This window comes from Mustelus asterias, chromosome 9 (assembly GCF_964213995.1).
Source record: "Mustelus asterias chromosome 9, sMusAst1.hap1.1, whole genome shotgun sequence".
In the NCBI taxonomy this organism is placed as follows: Eukaryota; Metazoa; Chordata; class Chondrichthyes; order Carcharhiniformes; family Triakidae; genus Mustelus; species Mustelus asterias.
The window spans coordinates 22305790-22323443 of NC_135809.1; the positions used below are offsets into that span (position 1 = coordinate 22305790).

General features: G+C 44.2%; 1 protein-coding gene across 1 annotated transcript in view; it reads right to left on the reverse strand.

The window, feature by feature from the left end:
* ptprq (protein tyrosine phosphatase receptor type Q) overlaps positions 1-16014 on the reverse strand; it is a 177797-nt gene extending 161783 nt beyond the window's left edge. Inside the window, exons 1-3 of the mRNA XM_078221104.1 lie at positions 15934-16014; positions 9066-9183; positions 3379-3596 (exon numbers count right to left, since the gene is read on the reverse strand). Of these exons, the coding sequence (XP_078077230.1) occupies positions 3379-3596; positions 9066-9183; positions 15934-16014 (417 nt within the window). The remainder of the gene's footprint in view (positions 1-3378; positions 3597-9065; positions 9184-15933) is intronic.
* Positions 16015-17654: the final 1640 nt, after the last annotated feature.

Genomic DNA, 17654 nt, shown 5'->3' on the forward strand with positions numbered 1-17654 from the left:
TTTAATGTTTTCATCGGTTTTCTTATAATTTGTGCCTTCCAACAGCTGTCTCCACTGGAAATAATCTGCCATTATTTACCTTATCACAGCCCTACTAATGGGTTGCCAGTTGTGGAACTATTCAGAAAGGATGTAGAATACAAGTTTAAAAAGAAAACTGACCTGACTGCTGTATACTGATTTTTAATGTTATTTGTCATTGATATTTACATCAGAATGTACCTTTAAGTATCTAAGGAGGCAAAGTAAGAACAAGTTTTATGTATAGGGGACAAACTTTGAAGCATTGGGAACCATGAGGAGGATAGAGTAGAACTTTGAAAGGACATATGTGGGTGGAATGGGAGGACAAGTGGCAGATAAAATTTAGTACCGAGAAATGTGAAGTAATTCATTTTAGTTGGAAGAATGCAGAGATACAATACAAAATAAGAGTAGAATTCTAAAGGGGGTGAAGGAGGGACCTGGGTGTATATGTGCATACACACTGAAGGTGGCAGGACAGCTCTAGAATGTGGTTGATAAAGTAAATGGCACCCTGATCTTTATCAATTGGAGCATGGTATAGAAAGCAAGGAAACTATGTTAAGCCTGAATAAAAATTCAGTTCCCTCTCACCTGGATTATCACATCCAGTTCTGGGAACCAGACTTTAGAGAGGATTTGAGGGCAATAGAGAGGTAGTGTGGGATAGACTCAAGGGAGTGGTTCCAGGGATGAGGAATTTCAGTTACATAAAGAGGTTGGATAAGTTGGGACTGTTCTCCTTTGAGAAGAAAAGAACTTCAGAATCATAGAATTGTTGCGGTACAGAAGGAGGCCATTCTACCCATCGTGTCTGCACCAGCTCTCCAAATGACTATTATGACATTGTCATTCTCCAGCCTTTTCCCTATATCCTTGCACATCGTTTCTATTCAAATAATCATCTAATGTCCTCTTGAACACCTCGATTGAATCTGTTTCCACCACACTTCCACTTAAGGGCTTCATCCCATCACTGCTGGCATTAACTTAGTGGCAGGCGGAGACTCATCATGCAGGGGGCATGACAAGCGGAGTTAATGCCAGTGGTTGCAGGGTGAAGCCCGAAAGTGGCCATTAATTGCCCACATAAAAATTTATGGGAAATTAATTATAACCGTGATCTAATGTCATTGAGTCATGCTTAGATCTGTGACTTAAGGCATCCTGGACACAACCTCTGCTGAAATCGGTTGATATATTCTGTAGAACAATTCCACCAACCAGAAGAAATCTGAAATACAGTGGTGGGAACAAAATTAATTCATCTTGGTCAGCCTGGTTATTTCCTACCATGGCTCATTCCTCTTTGACCTTTAGCCATCCTTACTTTAAGTTAACCTTTTTGCAATTTTTAAATTGAAAGGTACAAGATGCAGGAGAAAGTTTGAAAAATTAATATTGTACCAACATTCTTCATAAGTTCATAAGATATAGGTCCAGAATTAGGCCATTCGGCCCTTCAAGTCTGCTCCACAATTCGATCATGGCTGATATGCTCCTCATCCCCATTTTCCTGCCTTCTGCCCATAACCTCCCAACCCATCACCAATTAAAAATCTGTCTAACTCCTCCTTAAATTTACTCACTGTCCCAGCATCCACCGCACTTTGGGGTAGCAAATTCCATAGATTCACAACCCTCTGGGAGAAGTAGTTTCTCCTCAACTCTGTTTTAAATTTCCTACCTCTTATCCTAAGACTATGACCTCTCATCCTAGAATACCCAAGAGGAAGCATCCGCTCCATGTCTACTTTATCTACACCTTTTATCATCTTGTGTACCTCAATTTGATCTCCCCTCATTCTTCTAAATTCCATAGAATATAGGCTTAAACTGTTCAATCTCTCTTCATACGACAAAACCCTCATCTCTGGAATCAAAGTCGTGAACCTCCTCTGAATAGCCTCCAATGCTAACACATCTTTCCCCAAAAGAGGACCAAAACTGTGCACAATACTCCAGGTGCGACCTCACCAATGCCTTGTATAGTTGCAACAATACTTCCTTACCTTTATATTCTATTCCTTTAGCTATAAATGCCAACATTCCATTTGCTTTCTTCATTATTTGCTGTACCTGCATGCTAGTTTTCTGTGACTCACGAACGAGGACACCCAGATCCTTCTGCACCGGAGCACCCCACAGTCTCTCCCCATTTAGGATATATTGGACTTGGAGGGAGTGCAGAGAAGGTTCACCAGGTTGATACCAGAGATGAGGGGTGTTGATTATGAGGAGAGACTGAGCAGATTGGGTTTGTATTCATTGGAATTTAGAAGGCTGAGGGGGGATCTTATAGAGACCTATAAGGTAATGGAGGGGCTGGATACGGTAGAGCTGGAGAGATTCTTTCCACTTAGAAAGGAAACTAGAACTAGAGGGCACAGCCTCAAAATAAAGGGAGGTCAGTTTAGGACAGAGTTGAGGAGGAACTTCTTCTCTCAGAGGGTGGTGAATCTCTGGAATTCTCTGCCCACTGAAGTGGTGGAGGCTACCTCGTTGAATATGTTTAAATCACGGATAGATGGATTCCTGATCAGTAAGGGAATTAGGGGTTATAAGGATCAGGCGGGTAAGTGGAACTGATCCACTTCAGATCAACCATGATCTTATTGAATGGCGGGGCAGGCTCGAGGGGCTGGATGGCCTACTCCTGCTCCTATTTCTTATGTTCTTATGTAACAAGTCGCCTTCCCATTTTTCTGACCAAAATGCACGACCTCACACTTATCCACGTTAAACTCCATCTGGCACATTTTGGCCCACTGTCCTAACCTATCAATATCCATTTGTAAGCTTCTTCTGCAGACACATCTTACCAGCTAAACTGGCAGCATGCTACATGAGCAAAATTTACTTTTCAATTGGTCGCGTTCATTGGTCTTGATTATAAAATAACCATTAGAAATGTCAAAACTAAAAAGTGAAATGGAACCATTGTAAGAAACAGATACTTATTTATTCAAAATAAAGGAAACAAAACCAGAATTATTTATTCCACCAAGACAGCCAGCAATATACCATTTTCTTAATGTTAAAATAAACACTTTGAACAGCATGGTTAATTTGAACATTCTACGGGCATAAAACAGAATGGTTTCATAGCTTTGGCTCCTAGCTCAGGATTCAATTGAATTGAATAATGTCGGTAATTCAGGCAGTTCTAATCCAATTTTTTCTGTTCAACCCTTCTTTCCTTTTATTAAGGCACTGAATAAAGATAAGTATTGTTTAACAGGCATCAGCAACCCCTTACCTTGTCCAAATGGCCCATTTCTCTATGTGTGACCTTTTAAACATCATCACTGATGATTTTCCAAACGTTTATGGAACAGAAAAAGTTCTCCTTACCTTGATGTCATTCAGACCGGTCCATAACATGTTGAGGTCATTGAACGATCTCAGGTGTGAAGATATAAGTTTATGTTCTTCTTCGGTATTGATATCAACAAGGTGAGCTCTATTAACTGCTGACTCGCAGAAATGTGATGCATCTTGCCAGCTTTTGTAATCTTTTCTGATCCAGTAGCAACTGTAGACTGATCCTATCCAGCCAGGAGGGCATGATGCTAGAAGTGTAATAACTGTGTTAACAACTAGTTAAAATCTAATAGGTCCACATATGAAAATATAGGAATTTGACTCTTGTGCTTTGATCATGAGGGTAGCAGTAATGTTTTAATATTTTGTGGTTACCTGGGCTGTTTATTCATAGAATCCCTACAGTGCAGGAGGCCATTCGACTCATTGAGCCAGCACTGACAACAATCCCATCCAGGCCCTATCCCCATAACCTCACATATTTACCCTGTTAGTCCCCCTGACACTAAGTGGCAATTTAGCATGGCTAATCAATCTAGCGTGCACATCTTTTGACTGTGGGAAGAAACCGGAGCACCCAGAGGAAATCCACGCAGACATGGTGAGAACGTGCAAACACCACACAGTCACCCAAGGAAATAATTGAATCAGGGTCCCTGGCGCTGTGAGGCAGCAGTGCTAACAACCGTGTCGCTCTATTCATGCCAAATAAGAGGAGTATTCCTGTCAACTTAGCCAGGACACAATTCACCTATATCAGTTGCCTGATGGTCATTTAGTGATTATCCTCCGGCAAGACCATGCAGGCGCTACGACCACAAATGAATGGACACCACTCGACAATCACCAGGCTGGAGTGTTCTCTTCCTGTCGGGGAACACTTCAACAGTCAAAGGCATTCAGCTTCTGATCTTTAGGTAAGCGTTCTCCAAGGCGGCCTTCAAGACACATGATAACGCAGAATCGCCAAGCAGAAACTGATAGCCAAGTTCTGCACACATGAGGATGGCCTCAACCGGGATTTTGGGTTCATGTCACACTACCTGCAACCATTTGGCCTGGACATGCAAAATCTTACTAACTGTCCTGGCTTGAGACAATTCATACCTCTTTAACCTGTGCTCAACCCTCTCTCCACTCGCATTGTCTGCACCTGTACAGACTCGCATTCCAACCATTATCTTGTAATTCAGTCTGTGGGCCTGATTTTACCATTTTCATTCTAAGTGCTGAATCTGGGCATAATTCAGATCCGACTTGGGAATCTGCCTTCAGGCGCCCCCATTAGCACTTAGCCTGAAAATAAAATCGCGGGTCTGAATTGCGCTGTGGGCGGGGCTTAGCGCACCTGAAACAATCGGAGCTCTGAACTGCACATGCGCAGTTAGAAAAAAATTTGAAAAAGCGCGCCCATGTCAGATCGCTCCCGGGCCGCAGAAAGCGGAGAAAGTGGCCCGGGAGTGAAAAGTGGGAGCAATGGCCCCCACAGACATCACTGTCCCCCTTATTCGCCCACCCCCCCCCCCCACTACCTAGACCGATTGCGGCCTCCTTCCCCCCCCACCGATCGCCTGCAGAGTGGCAGTGGACCCCCCTGCCCCCCCCACCAGTGAACGATCGGGACTCTGCCCCCCCCCCACCAGAGATACATCTTACCCGCCTCCCTCCTCCCCCAGCCCCCCAGAGAATGATCTGGCCTCACTCCCCCCACCCCCCAAGAGAATGATCTGGCCTCACTCCCTCCGCCCCCCCAGAGAATGATCTGGCCTCCCTCACTTCCTCCCCCCCCCCAGAGAATGATCTGGCCTCACTCTCCGCCCCCTCCCAGAGAACGATCAGCCCTCCCCCCCACTCCCACCTCCCCAGAGGAGCATCTGACCTGCCTCCTCCTCCCTCCCCACCCCCTCACCAGAGAATGATCTGGCCCGCCTCCCTCTGGCCCGCCTCCCTCCACCCCCACCACCACCCACCAGAAAACGATCGGCCTCACTCCCCTCCCTCCCCCCAACCACAGAATGAACTGGCCCACCTCCCTCCCCCCCGACCACCGATCTGAGTCAGAGAGCCGTTGGAAGCTCTGAACTCGCCTCTTCAGCAGCTGGAGCGCCCAATTCAGATTTTCATTCAGCAGGTCCATTTCGGCACGATTCCGCATCGGCGAACGCGGTGGTCAAGGGGGAAATGCTGATAAAGTTGGGCGGCAGTTCATTAATTCAATTTAAATGCAAGCAAATACATTTAAATTACCATTGCGCCCGTTTCGGGCGCGAATCGGATCGCAGCCATTCCTGGGTCTCAGTAAAGTGGCCATCCGCGCGGACGCGGATCGTGTTAATGGCCTCACACCCACGTTTTCGCGCCCGTTTCGCAATGATAAAATAGGGCCCTGTGTCTATATATGTCCTGTTTGTGAAACCAACTCTCCGCTCACCTGATGAAGGAGCAGTGCTCCGAAAGCTCGTGCTACCAAATATACCTGTTGGGACTTTAACCTGATGTTATGAGACTTCTTACTGTGCTTTCAAAATGCTCCCATTTGAAACTCCTGTTACAATTGATTTGTTGTGATTTATATATTGCTTCAATTCTCAGTTTACACAGAGAAGCATTTCCCACAGAATGTTAAGTTTTCAAAATATTCAGAATGATTAACACATTACAAATGTAGAAATAGCAGATTAAACATGCATAACCTTTTCATACCTGTTTCAATGATAATGTAAAATATTTGCGTCAAAGATGGTCCTGCTTGATATAGTTGCTTGAATTCCAAAGAGAAGTTATACAGAGTTCCAGGCTTTAATTGATTCCATGCATAATTATTTGTAATTGGTGGTAGAGTGTATGAAGTGAAATTAAGGCTTATTGTGGTAATATATTTTCCAGTCCCAAACTCACTCCAATTAAATGAAACAGTAGTTGATGAAACATTTGTTTTAATGGCAGCTTCTTCAAGTAAACCTGGAGAAATAGTAAATGTTAATGTGAATCTATGATTCTAGAGGAGGTTTTAGAGGAGGTTCTATGATTTCTCTCACCATTTAATTTGCAAATGTCAAACTTAAAATATTTTTCAAGCCTTCCTCAACAATTTAAAAATTATGCCATCAAATGATCTCAAACCATAAGTCATTTGCATTTACGTTTCATTTTTCTAGTGGTTTTCAATGTAACAACACTGTGAACCACTGCCATTCATACAGAATTCAGAGTTAATAAACATTCTATCCCGTAATTTTAAAAAAAGGACTGCATGAACAAGTGACAAAATGGCTTGCATTTATAATAGAACATGAACAAATGCTCCCAAAAAATCTCAAAGCACCTCACATTACAGTTAGCTATTTTGAAGTACAGTAAGTGTTGTTAAATAGGCAAACAAAATGTTGTCATTTTTCACACAATGGGCTTCTGAACAGCAATGAATTGAAAGATCAATTAATCAGTTTAAGTGATCTTGGCTCAGGGCAGATTGCTGATCAGGATATCAGTTAAAAGCTCCAAGCTTTTTGTTAAACAGTGCAGTGGAATCTTTTAACATTCACATGAAAAACTACAATAGGCAAGTGGTGCCTTGGTTTAATTCTCATCCAAAGTATGGCACCTTTGATATTGTCGTACTCCCTCAGTGTTCAGGAGCATCAGCTTAAATCATGCAGTCACACTATGCAACAAGATAAAACCCACGATCACCTGTCAAAGTATGGGGGCAATTCTAGCAGTGCAATGGGCTGGGAGACATTAGCGGAGGCCATTTCACTGGCTTTCCACTGGGCGCCATGGCCTCAGTGAGTCTCCCAGCCCAAGATTTTCAGCGTCATTAGCTCCATGCCAAAAATCAACGCAGAGCTGATTTCAATATTTAAATTCCCATTTGAATGTTATTAGCTCCCCACTAACAGGGAACAGGTAGTCAACCCTGCTGGAGGGAACAGAGGCCTTTGAGGCCCTCTCAGGAGGTTGGGAGCAAGGGGGGGGATGCCCCTTGGACAGTGCCAGTTTGGCAGTGCCAGCCTGACCCCCTGGCAATGCCCAAGGGGCACCTTGGCACTGCCCACCAGACATCAGGCAGTGCCAAAGGTGCAGGGCTCATTTAAGGCATGGCCTATTGGGGGGCCGATTGGTGGGGTGCGAGGATCCCGCTGCCACTTTGCATTCAGGATCACGGGCAGAGGGAGAGAGGATGGCGATCAGGGCTGGCAATCCTGGCGGTGGGGGTCGGGGCTGCCGAGAATCGGCACTGTTGGGAGCTGGGGGGGTGGGGGGGGGGGGGGGGGTGGGGGGGGGGGGGGGGTGTGATCGGGAGATTGGGGCTTGCTGGGTGAGGGGTCAGGGAGATCAGGGCAGGCCGGATGGGGGGACATTGGGGCTGGCCCGAGATGTCCGGGCATCCAGCGATAGGGTGGGTATGGGGGTCGGAGGAGCAGCGATCGGAGGTTGTGGGGCTGGCCAGTGATTGGGCTGGCCAGCGATCTGGAGACTGGCAATGTGGGACCAGTGCGCATGCGCCAAACTCCGCTCTGACAGATTGGTGCATGCGCAGTGGCCCACTCAGTGCTATGCTGCCAGCCTCTCGGGCAGGAATAGCTACTTGATTTTCAGAGAGAATCCCACTGGGGCACTCTGCATTGCTCAGAGTGTGGGAGATTCAATCTGAAAATTACACTAAAAAACCAGTGGGAGTTACTCCTGTTTTCACGCAAACTGGGGACTTCAAATTTTTTGGGGAGAATCCCAGCCTATGAGTTTGATTAAGTCTTCATGACAAAGAGAATCCTTCTTTCAGATACTCGATGGATTGGATCTCTGGAAGGAATATCTAAATGCAATTTCTCCTTCGATCTTGCTTATAGTCAGATAATTGTGTTGTGAAGTGCGTTTTAATTAAGTGCCTTTTTGTGGTCCTTTTCATAATTTCCCCCCATCTTCAAATAATTTTTAACCTGCAGGTGAAAACTCACTCCCAGGCTTACAGGCATCAACTGATGTAGCTTTGAGTTATCACCAGAACCATGGGGATAGCCAACATCAGAAACTCATCAGTGGAGTAAAATCAAACCCGCATTCTCCCACTGTCATGCCACAAAAGGTTTAATGATCTAACCATAGTGCCATCACACGAGCCTCATAAAGATTATTCTTCAAGTTTTAAAATCTGCATTAGTACTATGGGGAAACACTCAATGACAGAATATATTTTACTGTTTTTCTTCTTTTCACCACAACATGATTACCTGACTACAAATCATATTAGCCAGGGAAGCGATGGCCTAGTGGTATCATCGCTAGACTATTAATCCAGAAACTCAGCTAATGTTCTGGGGACCCAGGTTCGAATTCTGCCACAGCAGATGGTGTTATTTGAATTCAATAAAAATATCTGGAATTAAGAATCTATTGATTACCATGAAACCGTTGTCAATTGTCAGAAAAACCCATCTGGTTCACTAATGCCCTTCAGGGAAGGAAACCTGCCGTCCTTACCTGGCCTGGCCCATACGTGGCTGACTCACGTAATTCTATAGAGAGATAGAGGATGACTACAATGTAGAGAAACATGCTGACTGTGTAGTTATAGAGCCACAGCAATGTGGTTGACTCTCAGCCATTCTCTGAAATGGCCTAGCAAGCCACTCAGCTTGAAGGGCAACTAGGGATGGGCAATAAATGCTGGCCAGCCAGCGACAAAAAAGCCTATTCAGCAAGTTAGTACTTACGTGTAGTGAATGATTTGTTGTCTAAGATTTTTCCATTTATCATTGATTTTATGGCAAAATAATAGTTTATATTTTCCTGAAGGTCATCTAGGATGATACTTGATCCTTGAGTTGATCTCTGAATGGCAGAAGGAAAACTGCGCAATGATTATTATTGATAGAGTAAAATACTTAAACAGATCTAAGATTATGCTGAGCAAAGTGACTTTATTTAATGATTTAATGTGCATGGAACAATATCTTAAATTTACCCAAATTATATTTGGAATACTTCCTATTATATTCAAAGTTCTACAACTTTATGGACAAAGTACTTTGATCTTACTTTGATGCCTTTTTTTTCCATTCAGATTGATACAGATTTTCCAGGTGACCACTTACAACATAAATTAAGGTAAATTAATGCATGTTTATAATTATATGTCTATCTTTTGCTTTCAATGACTGAATTTATCAAATGTGTCTTAGTAGCTGATTGAATGGAATGTTCAGGTTTTATCTTCTATAATTTATCTCATAAAACTGGCACTCCAGATCTGAAGTGGTTCACTTTATGGAATATAAGTGCACCCTTGTCAAAATGGTTAAGATTTAGTTATGATCTCACCACAGCGCTGGAAAACAGCGGAGACAATGTGCCATATGTGATCAAGTAAGAGTCTGCTTGTATTTCATTAGGAAAATGATTCCACTCAATCAAAACCTTCACTGCAGATCTGTTCATGGCTACCTGGCAATCCAAACAACCTGTGAACTAGAAAATACATGTTAGTCAGCTGTTATGTAGGTGCTCTTATACATAAATCACAAAACGTTAGAATACAGGTATAACAAATAATTAGGAAGGCAAATGGAATGTTGGCTTTACTGCAAAGGGGATACGAGTATAAAAGTAGGGAAGTGTTGCTACAACTTTACAGGGCATTGGTGAGAGTGCACCTGGGAGTACTGTGTATAATTATGGTCTCCTTACTTCGGGAGGGACATACTTGCATTGGAAGCACTTCAGGGATGATTCACTAAGTTGATTTTGGGGGTGAAGGGGCCACCTTACGAGGAAAGATTGAGCAGATGGGGCCTATACTCATTGGAGTGTAGAAGAAATAAAGGTGATATTATTGAAACATACAGGGCGCGATCATACCGCGCCAGTCAATTGGTATGGTGAACCGGGAAGAGGCCGAAAAGCTGGTTCGCACTAGGCACAAACCGGTTTGGCGCCGAACTCCATCTTCCCCTCCCTGTTTTGCCGGCAGGATTGGCTTTGTGCCCAGAATGGATTATTTCACTCCACTTTTGGAAATTAAATTGCAATATCTCTACCATCCCAGAAAAAACACGCTTTGTGAAGTTTGATTTTTGAACAGCACTGCAGTTACTATCTAAGATATTTATTACGAGGAAATTGATTATAAAAAGAAAGTTTTATTTTTTAAACTCAGCAGGTGCAACTAGCAACTAATATCCACACAACTAACTGACAAGAAAACAACATAACACAACTGATTTACCAATTGCAAACTGCTCTTGATGCCTCTCTCCTCCTGTTCTGTTTTCCTGTTACTGACAATTAAGAATAGGATTTTTCCCTCATTGCATTGAGTGTGGTGGTGGGGATGAAAATGGTGTTTTACCCGCCGGCCGCAATGGCGGGTTTTCGCACCGTATCGTCTGCTTCCCGCCATATTAATTATTCACACATGGAAAACATGTCAGATTATGGGCAGATGGCCTCAGGGGTTCGCCCACCCCACCTTGAGCTCACCACTTCCTCGCTCTGGGTGCCATATTTAAACAGCACCCATGCACAGCTTTTGTATTATCTGCAGCCCAGGGCTGCTCCGCGGAAGACATGGCTTCCAAAGGGTAGAGGCAGGCTGCTCCAAAGTTCAGTGACACCTCAGTGGAACGCCTGCTGGATGTAGTCAAGGCCCGCTGTGATGTCCTCTACCCCCGTCATGGCCAGAGGAGGTACTCAAATCTCATTACTCAGGCTTGGCAGGCAGTGGCAGGGGTGGTCAGTGCAGCACAGAGGTCAGCCACCCAGTGCAGAAAGAGGATGAATGGTCTCATCTGTGCCACCAGGGTAAGTCAACCATCTCATCATTCTCAGCTCGCACACTCAGACCCTATCACACAATCACTGGCATCTCACACACTGCCAGTTCAAGGGACATCATCGCTCACTCTCTCACACACACCTTCATATCTCCATCTGGGCGCATCTCCTCTGGAGCTTAGGTCCTCATCCTGTTCATGGCTGCACTCAAACACCCACACATGCCAGGCATCCTGATTATCTGCACTGGCATGCATCCTGCCTGCACTCTCCATCTGTATTTATGAAGGACAAGATTGCACACAATCCCAAGGAGAGGTCCCAGACTACGGGTGGAATGCCAGAACTCAAGGTCCTCACTACCTTCGAGATCGGGGCCAACAAGCTGGCTGGACAGGAAGTGTATGGGGCCTGCAGCAATGGTCTGGCGGCACACACCCACATAAGGATCTTGCACCAGCCCATTCCTCAGGCGACCATACCATGAATGCATTTTCCTGTATTGCAGCCATCTGACATGCACTAATTATCTCTACTTTCTTTCATAGGCATGTCTGCAAAGTGCCCGAGGCTCTCAACCATTCAGGTCTTCAGCCTGTGCCCCAATAATACCTCAGATGAGAAACCTGAGGACAGCACTGATAAAGGCCTGTCACAGTGTCACCCACATCCTCCAGTAGCGCAGAGACACACATCTTGGTTGAACCTACTTCTAGAGCAGACTCAGGGTCACAATCTGGTAAGCATGGAGCACACTCTGATCCAAGCGGAAGCAAGAAATCCAAGATCGCTGGCATTTGGAGGACTGTTGGGGGCCAAGACTCTGCGGAGTTATGACAAAGCTCAGTGCACAATCTACTGGGCATGACTGAGATGGCCTGATAAGCCCTCCCACTCCCGGGACTGGGACAAGGACAGTCTTTGTAAGCTCGATAATGTAAACTGAGCGATCCTCCCATTCTGGCCTGAAGTGGCTTATGCCAATCTGTAACATAATCTTTCCCCATCCTGGTGCTGAGGACGCCAACCCAGTGCACATTCCACCCAGTGTGTCTGAGTGCAACCTTCCCGAATCTCACCCCCAGGGAAGACTTTGCCTCACAGCCCCTTCCCATGCTTCAGGCCAGTTTCTCCCCTTCCGCAGTGCAACCCTTGCCCTGCAACTCATTAAAAACCAGCTCTGCCTTACTGCTGGTCTGGTAGGTAGAGACTTGCCTGTGATATGGTGCTGCCTATGAAGGCTGGCACTAATTACTGCGAGTGCTGCACTTATCAAACGAACGTCAAGGTCAGGAGCAAAGTGTAGGTCACTAGGTGCTTATATACCACAGCTGTACTGCGGGAGGACCCCTCAGAGGGCTCATACAGCAAGGCAATATGGGTAGAGCTCAGGAATAGGAAGGGTGTAGTCACAATGTTGGGTTTATTCTAGGCCTCCCAACAGCCAGTGGGAGATAGAGGAACAGATATGTAGGCAGATTTTGGCAAGGTGTAAAAATAACAGGGTTGTTGTGGTGGGAGATTTTAACTTCCCCTATATTGACTGGGACTCACTTAGTGCTAGGGGTGTGGATGGGGCAGAGTTTGTAAGGAGCATCCAAGACGGCTTCCTGAAACAGTATGTCGATAGTCCAACTAGGGAAGGGGCCATACGGGACCTGGTATTGGGAAATGAGCGTGGCCAGGTTGTCGCCGTTTCAGTAGGGGAGCAGTTCAGGTACAGTGATCACAATTCAGTAAGCTTTAAGGTACTGATGGATAAAGGTAAGTGTAGTCCTCAAGTAAAGGTGCTAAATTGAGGGAAGGCTAATAACAATATTAGGCAGGAACTGAACAATGTATACTGGGGGCAGATATTTGAGGGCAAATCAACATCTGGCATGTGAGAGGCTTTCAAGTGTAAGTTGATAGGAATTCAGGACCGGCACATTCCTGTAAGGATGAAGGATAAGTATGGCAAGTTTAGGGAACTTTGGATAATGAGAGATATTCTGTGCCTAGTCAAAGAGAAAAAGGAAGCATTTGTCAAGGCTAGAAGGCTGGGAACACATGAAGCAAGTGTGGAATACAAGAAAAGTAGAAAGTAACTTAAGCAAGGAGTAACGAGGGCTAAAAGGGGTCATGAAAAGTCATTGGCCAGCAGGATTAAGGAAAATCCCAAGGCTTTTTATGCATATATAAAGAGCAAGACGGTAGTCAGGGACAGGGTTGGCCCAGTCAAGGACAGGTGAGGGAATCTATGTGTGGAGCCAGAGGAAATGGGTGAGGTATTAAATGAGTACTTTGCGTCAGTATTCACCAAAGAGAAGGACTTGGTGGATGATGAATCTGGGGAAGGGTGCGTAGATAGTTTGGGTCATGTTGAGATCAAAAAGGAGGAGGTATTAGGATTCTTGAGAAACATTAAGGTAGATAAGTCCCAAGGGCCTGATGGGATATGCCCCAGAATACTGAGAGAAGCAAGGGAGGAAATTGCTAGGGCCTTGAGAGAAATCTTTGTATCCTCACTGACTACAGGGGAGGTCCCAGAAGATTGGAGAATAGCCAATGTTGTTCCTTTGTTTAACAAGGGTAGCAAGAATAATCCAGGTAATTACAGTCTGGTGAGCCTTACATCAGTGGTAGGGAAATTATTGGAGAGGATTCTTCGAGACAAGATTTACTCCTACTTGGAAATAAGTGGACATATTAGTTAGAGGCAACATGTTTTTGTGAAGGGAAGGTTATGTCTCACTAACTTGATCGAATTTTTCAAGGAAGTGACAAAGAGGTTGATGAAAGTAGAGCAGTCGATGCTGTCTACATGGACTTCAGTAAGGCCTTTGACAATGTCCCTAATGGCAGACTGGTACAGAAGGTGAAGTCGCACGGGTCAGAGATGAGCTGGCAAGATGGATACAAAATTGGCTCGATCATAGAAGGCAGAGGGTAGCAGTGGAAGCGTGTGTTTCCGAATGGAGGGCTGTGACAAATGGCATTCCTCAGGGATCAGTGCTGAGATCTTTGCTGTTTGTAATATATACAAATGATTTGGAGGAAAATGTAACCGGTTTGATTAGCAAGTTTGCGGACGACACAAAGGTTGGTGGAATTGCGGATAGCAATGAGGACTGTCAGAGAATACAGCAGGATATAGATCGGTTGGCGACTTGGGCAGAAAGATGGCAGATGGAGTTTAATACGGACAAATGTGAAGTAATGCATTTTGGAAGGTCTAATACAGATGGGAAATATACAGTAAATGGCAGAACCCTTAAGAGTATTGATAGGCAGATGGATCTGGGTGTACAGGTACACAGGTCACTGAAAGTGACAGCATAGGGGGAGAAGGTAGTCAGAAAGGCATATGGTATGCTTGCCTTCATCGGCCGAGGCATTGAGTTTAAAAATTGGCAAGTCATGTTGCAGCTTTATAGAATCTTAGTTAGGCCGCACTTGGAATATAGTGTTCAATTCTGGTCACCATAGTACCAGAAGGATGTGGAGGGTTTGGAGAGGGTACAGAAAAGATTTACCAGGACGTTGACTGGTATGGAGGGCATTAGCTATGAGGAGAGGTTGGAGAAACTTGGTTTGTTCTCACTGGAATGATGGAGGTTGAGGGGCGACCTGGTAGAAGTCTACAAGATTATGAGGGGCATGAAGAGAGTGGACAGTCAGAAGCTTTTTCCCAGGGTGCAAGAGTCAATTACTAGGAGTCATAGGTTGAAGGTGCGAGGGCAAGGTTCAACGGAGATGTACGAGGCAAGTCTTTTACACAGAAGGTGATGGTTGCCTGGAACTCACGGCCGGGGGAGGTAGTGGAAGCAGATACGATAGTGATTTTTAAGGGGCAGCTTGACAAATCCATGAATAGGATGGGAATAGAGGGATATGGTCCCGGGAATGGTAGGGGGGTTTGAGTTTAGTAGGGCAGCATGGTCGGTGCAGGCCAGGAGGCCGAAGGGTCTGTTCCTGTGCTATAATTTTCTTTGTTCTTTGTTCTTTATACCATTCTAATTGCACGTCAACATGTCCTGATGATCCAACGTGGGGGGAATAATTCCTTCGAGCATTTCTGAGAGGTGCAAATTTATTGAAATTACGTTCCTGGTATGTTGCAGTAGGTAATACAATTGAAGGTTGTAGTGCGCAATCGCGAATTAGTCACTACACATCTGGCACCTGTTCGGGTACACTGAGAGAGAATTTAGCATGGCCAATGCACCTAAACAGTACATCTTTCTGACTGGGAGAAAACCAAAGCACCCAGAGGAAACCCAAGCATACGTGGGGAGAATGTGTAGACTCCGCACAGACAGTGATACAAGCTGGGAATCGAACCCAGGTCCCTGGTATTGTGAGGCAGCAGTGCTAATAACCACTGTGCCATCATGCTGCCAAGAACTAATAGAAAGCTCTTCAATGCTGTGACTCTGCAATTTTTCTCTATAATCTATTTCTAGCATTTTCCACAAGCAATGAAGGTCCAGGTTTCAATTTTTCACAAAAGACTTCCATGCAGTACATTTTTTCAGTGTTTGTGTATCCATTAAATGGTTAATTACCAGTAATTGCTAAGTTTAACTAGTATTTGTGTTACATATTAGAATGTTTAATTACAAGTAATCGCCATGAATAGGCAATCTCTCTTTTGCAACTTTTATATCTCCTTCAAATACACAGCAGCGTAATGGAAAACATAAATAACCAATAAGGAATTTTAATATTAAACAAATATTATGAAAAGAATTCAATCTACTTACTACATAATATAATAACATTAATATAGTAAAGATTCTTTTTGAGTTCAATAACATATAATCTTACCTGAAAAGCATATTTTATAATAAACAAAAGCACAATGGTTTTGTCCATGTGTGGAACTTCTTTCATTCTGCTCCACGTCATATTTAAGTAAATCGTCTGCATTAAGTGCACCTCTACTCCAGGGACATGCTGTAAAGAATGTACCCAAAGCTAAATAAAAAAGGATGAGTCATCAGTAGCTGCTGAAAGAGAATTATTTTCTGACCCAGAAACTTACAAGAGCTTACAATGACCAGACAAAAATGCAATGAAGATGCACAGATTTACACCAGAGTTGTGCAAAATCTAAAACATGACAGCCCCAATTTTGCACTCACAGCAAAACTTGTCACAGGAATGTTTGTCAGCACACGGAGATAACTGCATGCTATCTTGCAAGGTCAAATCATTTGAATAATTAATATAACGACACAAAGCAAAACTTTGCACCAACAGCTAGCCTAACACAACACATGGAAAATGTGGCTATGGCTCAAATTTTTAAGAATCTGCCCACTCAAAAGGAAATTGGCTGCGTATGAGGACAGTCTTTAGGAGATTCAAACTGGATTTTAAATATTTGTCAGCTTAAATATTTGTCATACTTAAGAAGGCTGGATAGAGGAGGTGGAACAAATGTCAAGCAAACCCAATGTGGAGCACGAATAAAGCAAATAGTGAAGTGGTGCGGTGGCATAGTGGTTAGCACTGCTGCCTCACAGTGCCAGGGACCTGAATTGAATTCCCAGCTTGGGTGACTGTGCAGAGTCTGAACATTCTCCCCATTTCTGCGTGGGTTTCTTCTGGGTGCTACAATTTCCTACCACAGTCCGAAAGATGTGCTGGTTAAGTGCACTGGCTGTGCTAAATTCTCCCTTGGTATACCCCAACAGGCGCTGGAGTGTGGCGACTAGGGGATTTTCACAGTAACTTCATTCGAGCGTTAATGTAAGCCTACTTGCGACACTAATAAATAAACTTCAAAAACTTAAACAATGCAGCACCAGATTCCCTGTCTGACGGCTCACAAGGCGCCTATGCTTCTGCATGCAGTGGGTATGAGAGGGCGTGTCTTTTTGCCATTCAAAGGCAGTCTCCATAATGGACAGGGGTGCACTTTGCATGGTAGGAAATGGTGGCCAAACTCATTAGTCAGGACTATATATGAGCATCAATTGAACCTGTCATCCAAGCAAATGGGCTCCGTACCATTCAATCTGCTACCTCTTTTCCACAGGAAATGCGACGCATATGCTCCTGGTTCTAAACAATACAAATCCCACTGGTTTGATGTATCTGTGAACAGCTCGTGATAATCTGGCACTGTAATCTGAAGTGCAAATTATGTGCAAATTTCACCAAAACAACATCTCACACTCCACTCCACCGTTGAAATGCATTGAATGGTGTGAAGTTGCTCTCTGTGCAACCTATGTATGAAGTAACCCACCATAAAAAGTCACTTCTTGATTATTTCAATCTAAGGATCCCTTTAACAATATGACGCGTTAATTACTGACAAACAGCATCTGTGGCATTGAGATTAATGTTTATAAGTGTTGTCGTTGGAGATTTTAAATAAGATTAATAATTAGTTTTTTAACTTTTCCCATCTGTTTCCTTGTTCTCTCTTTAAATCCAATCTTCCTTTCTTTCTCTTCATTTCTCTTTCTGTACCTGATTTGGCACTGTATTCATCCACACTAATTTGCACTTCTTTTTCAGCGGTTGTGTTGTTAATT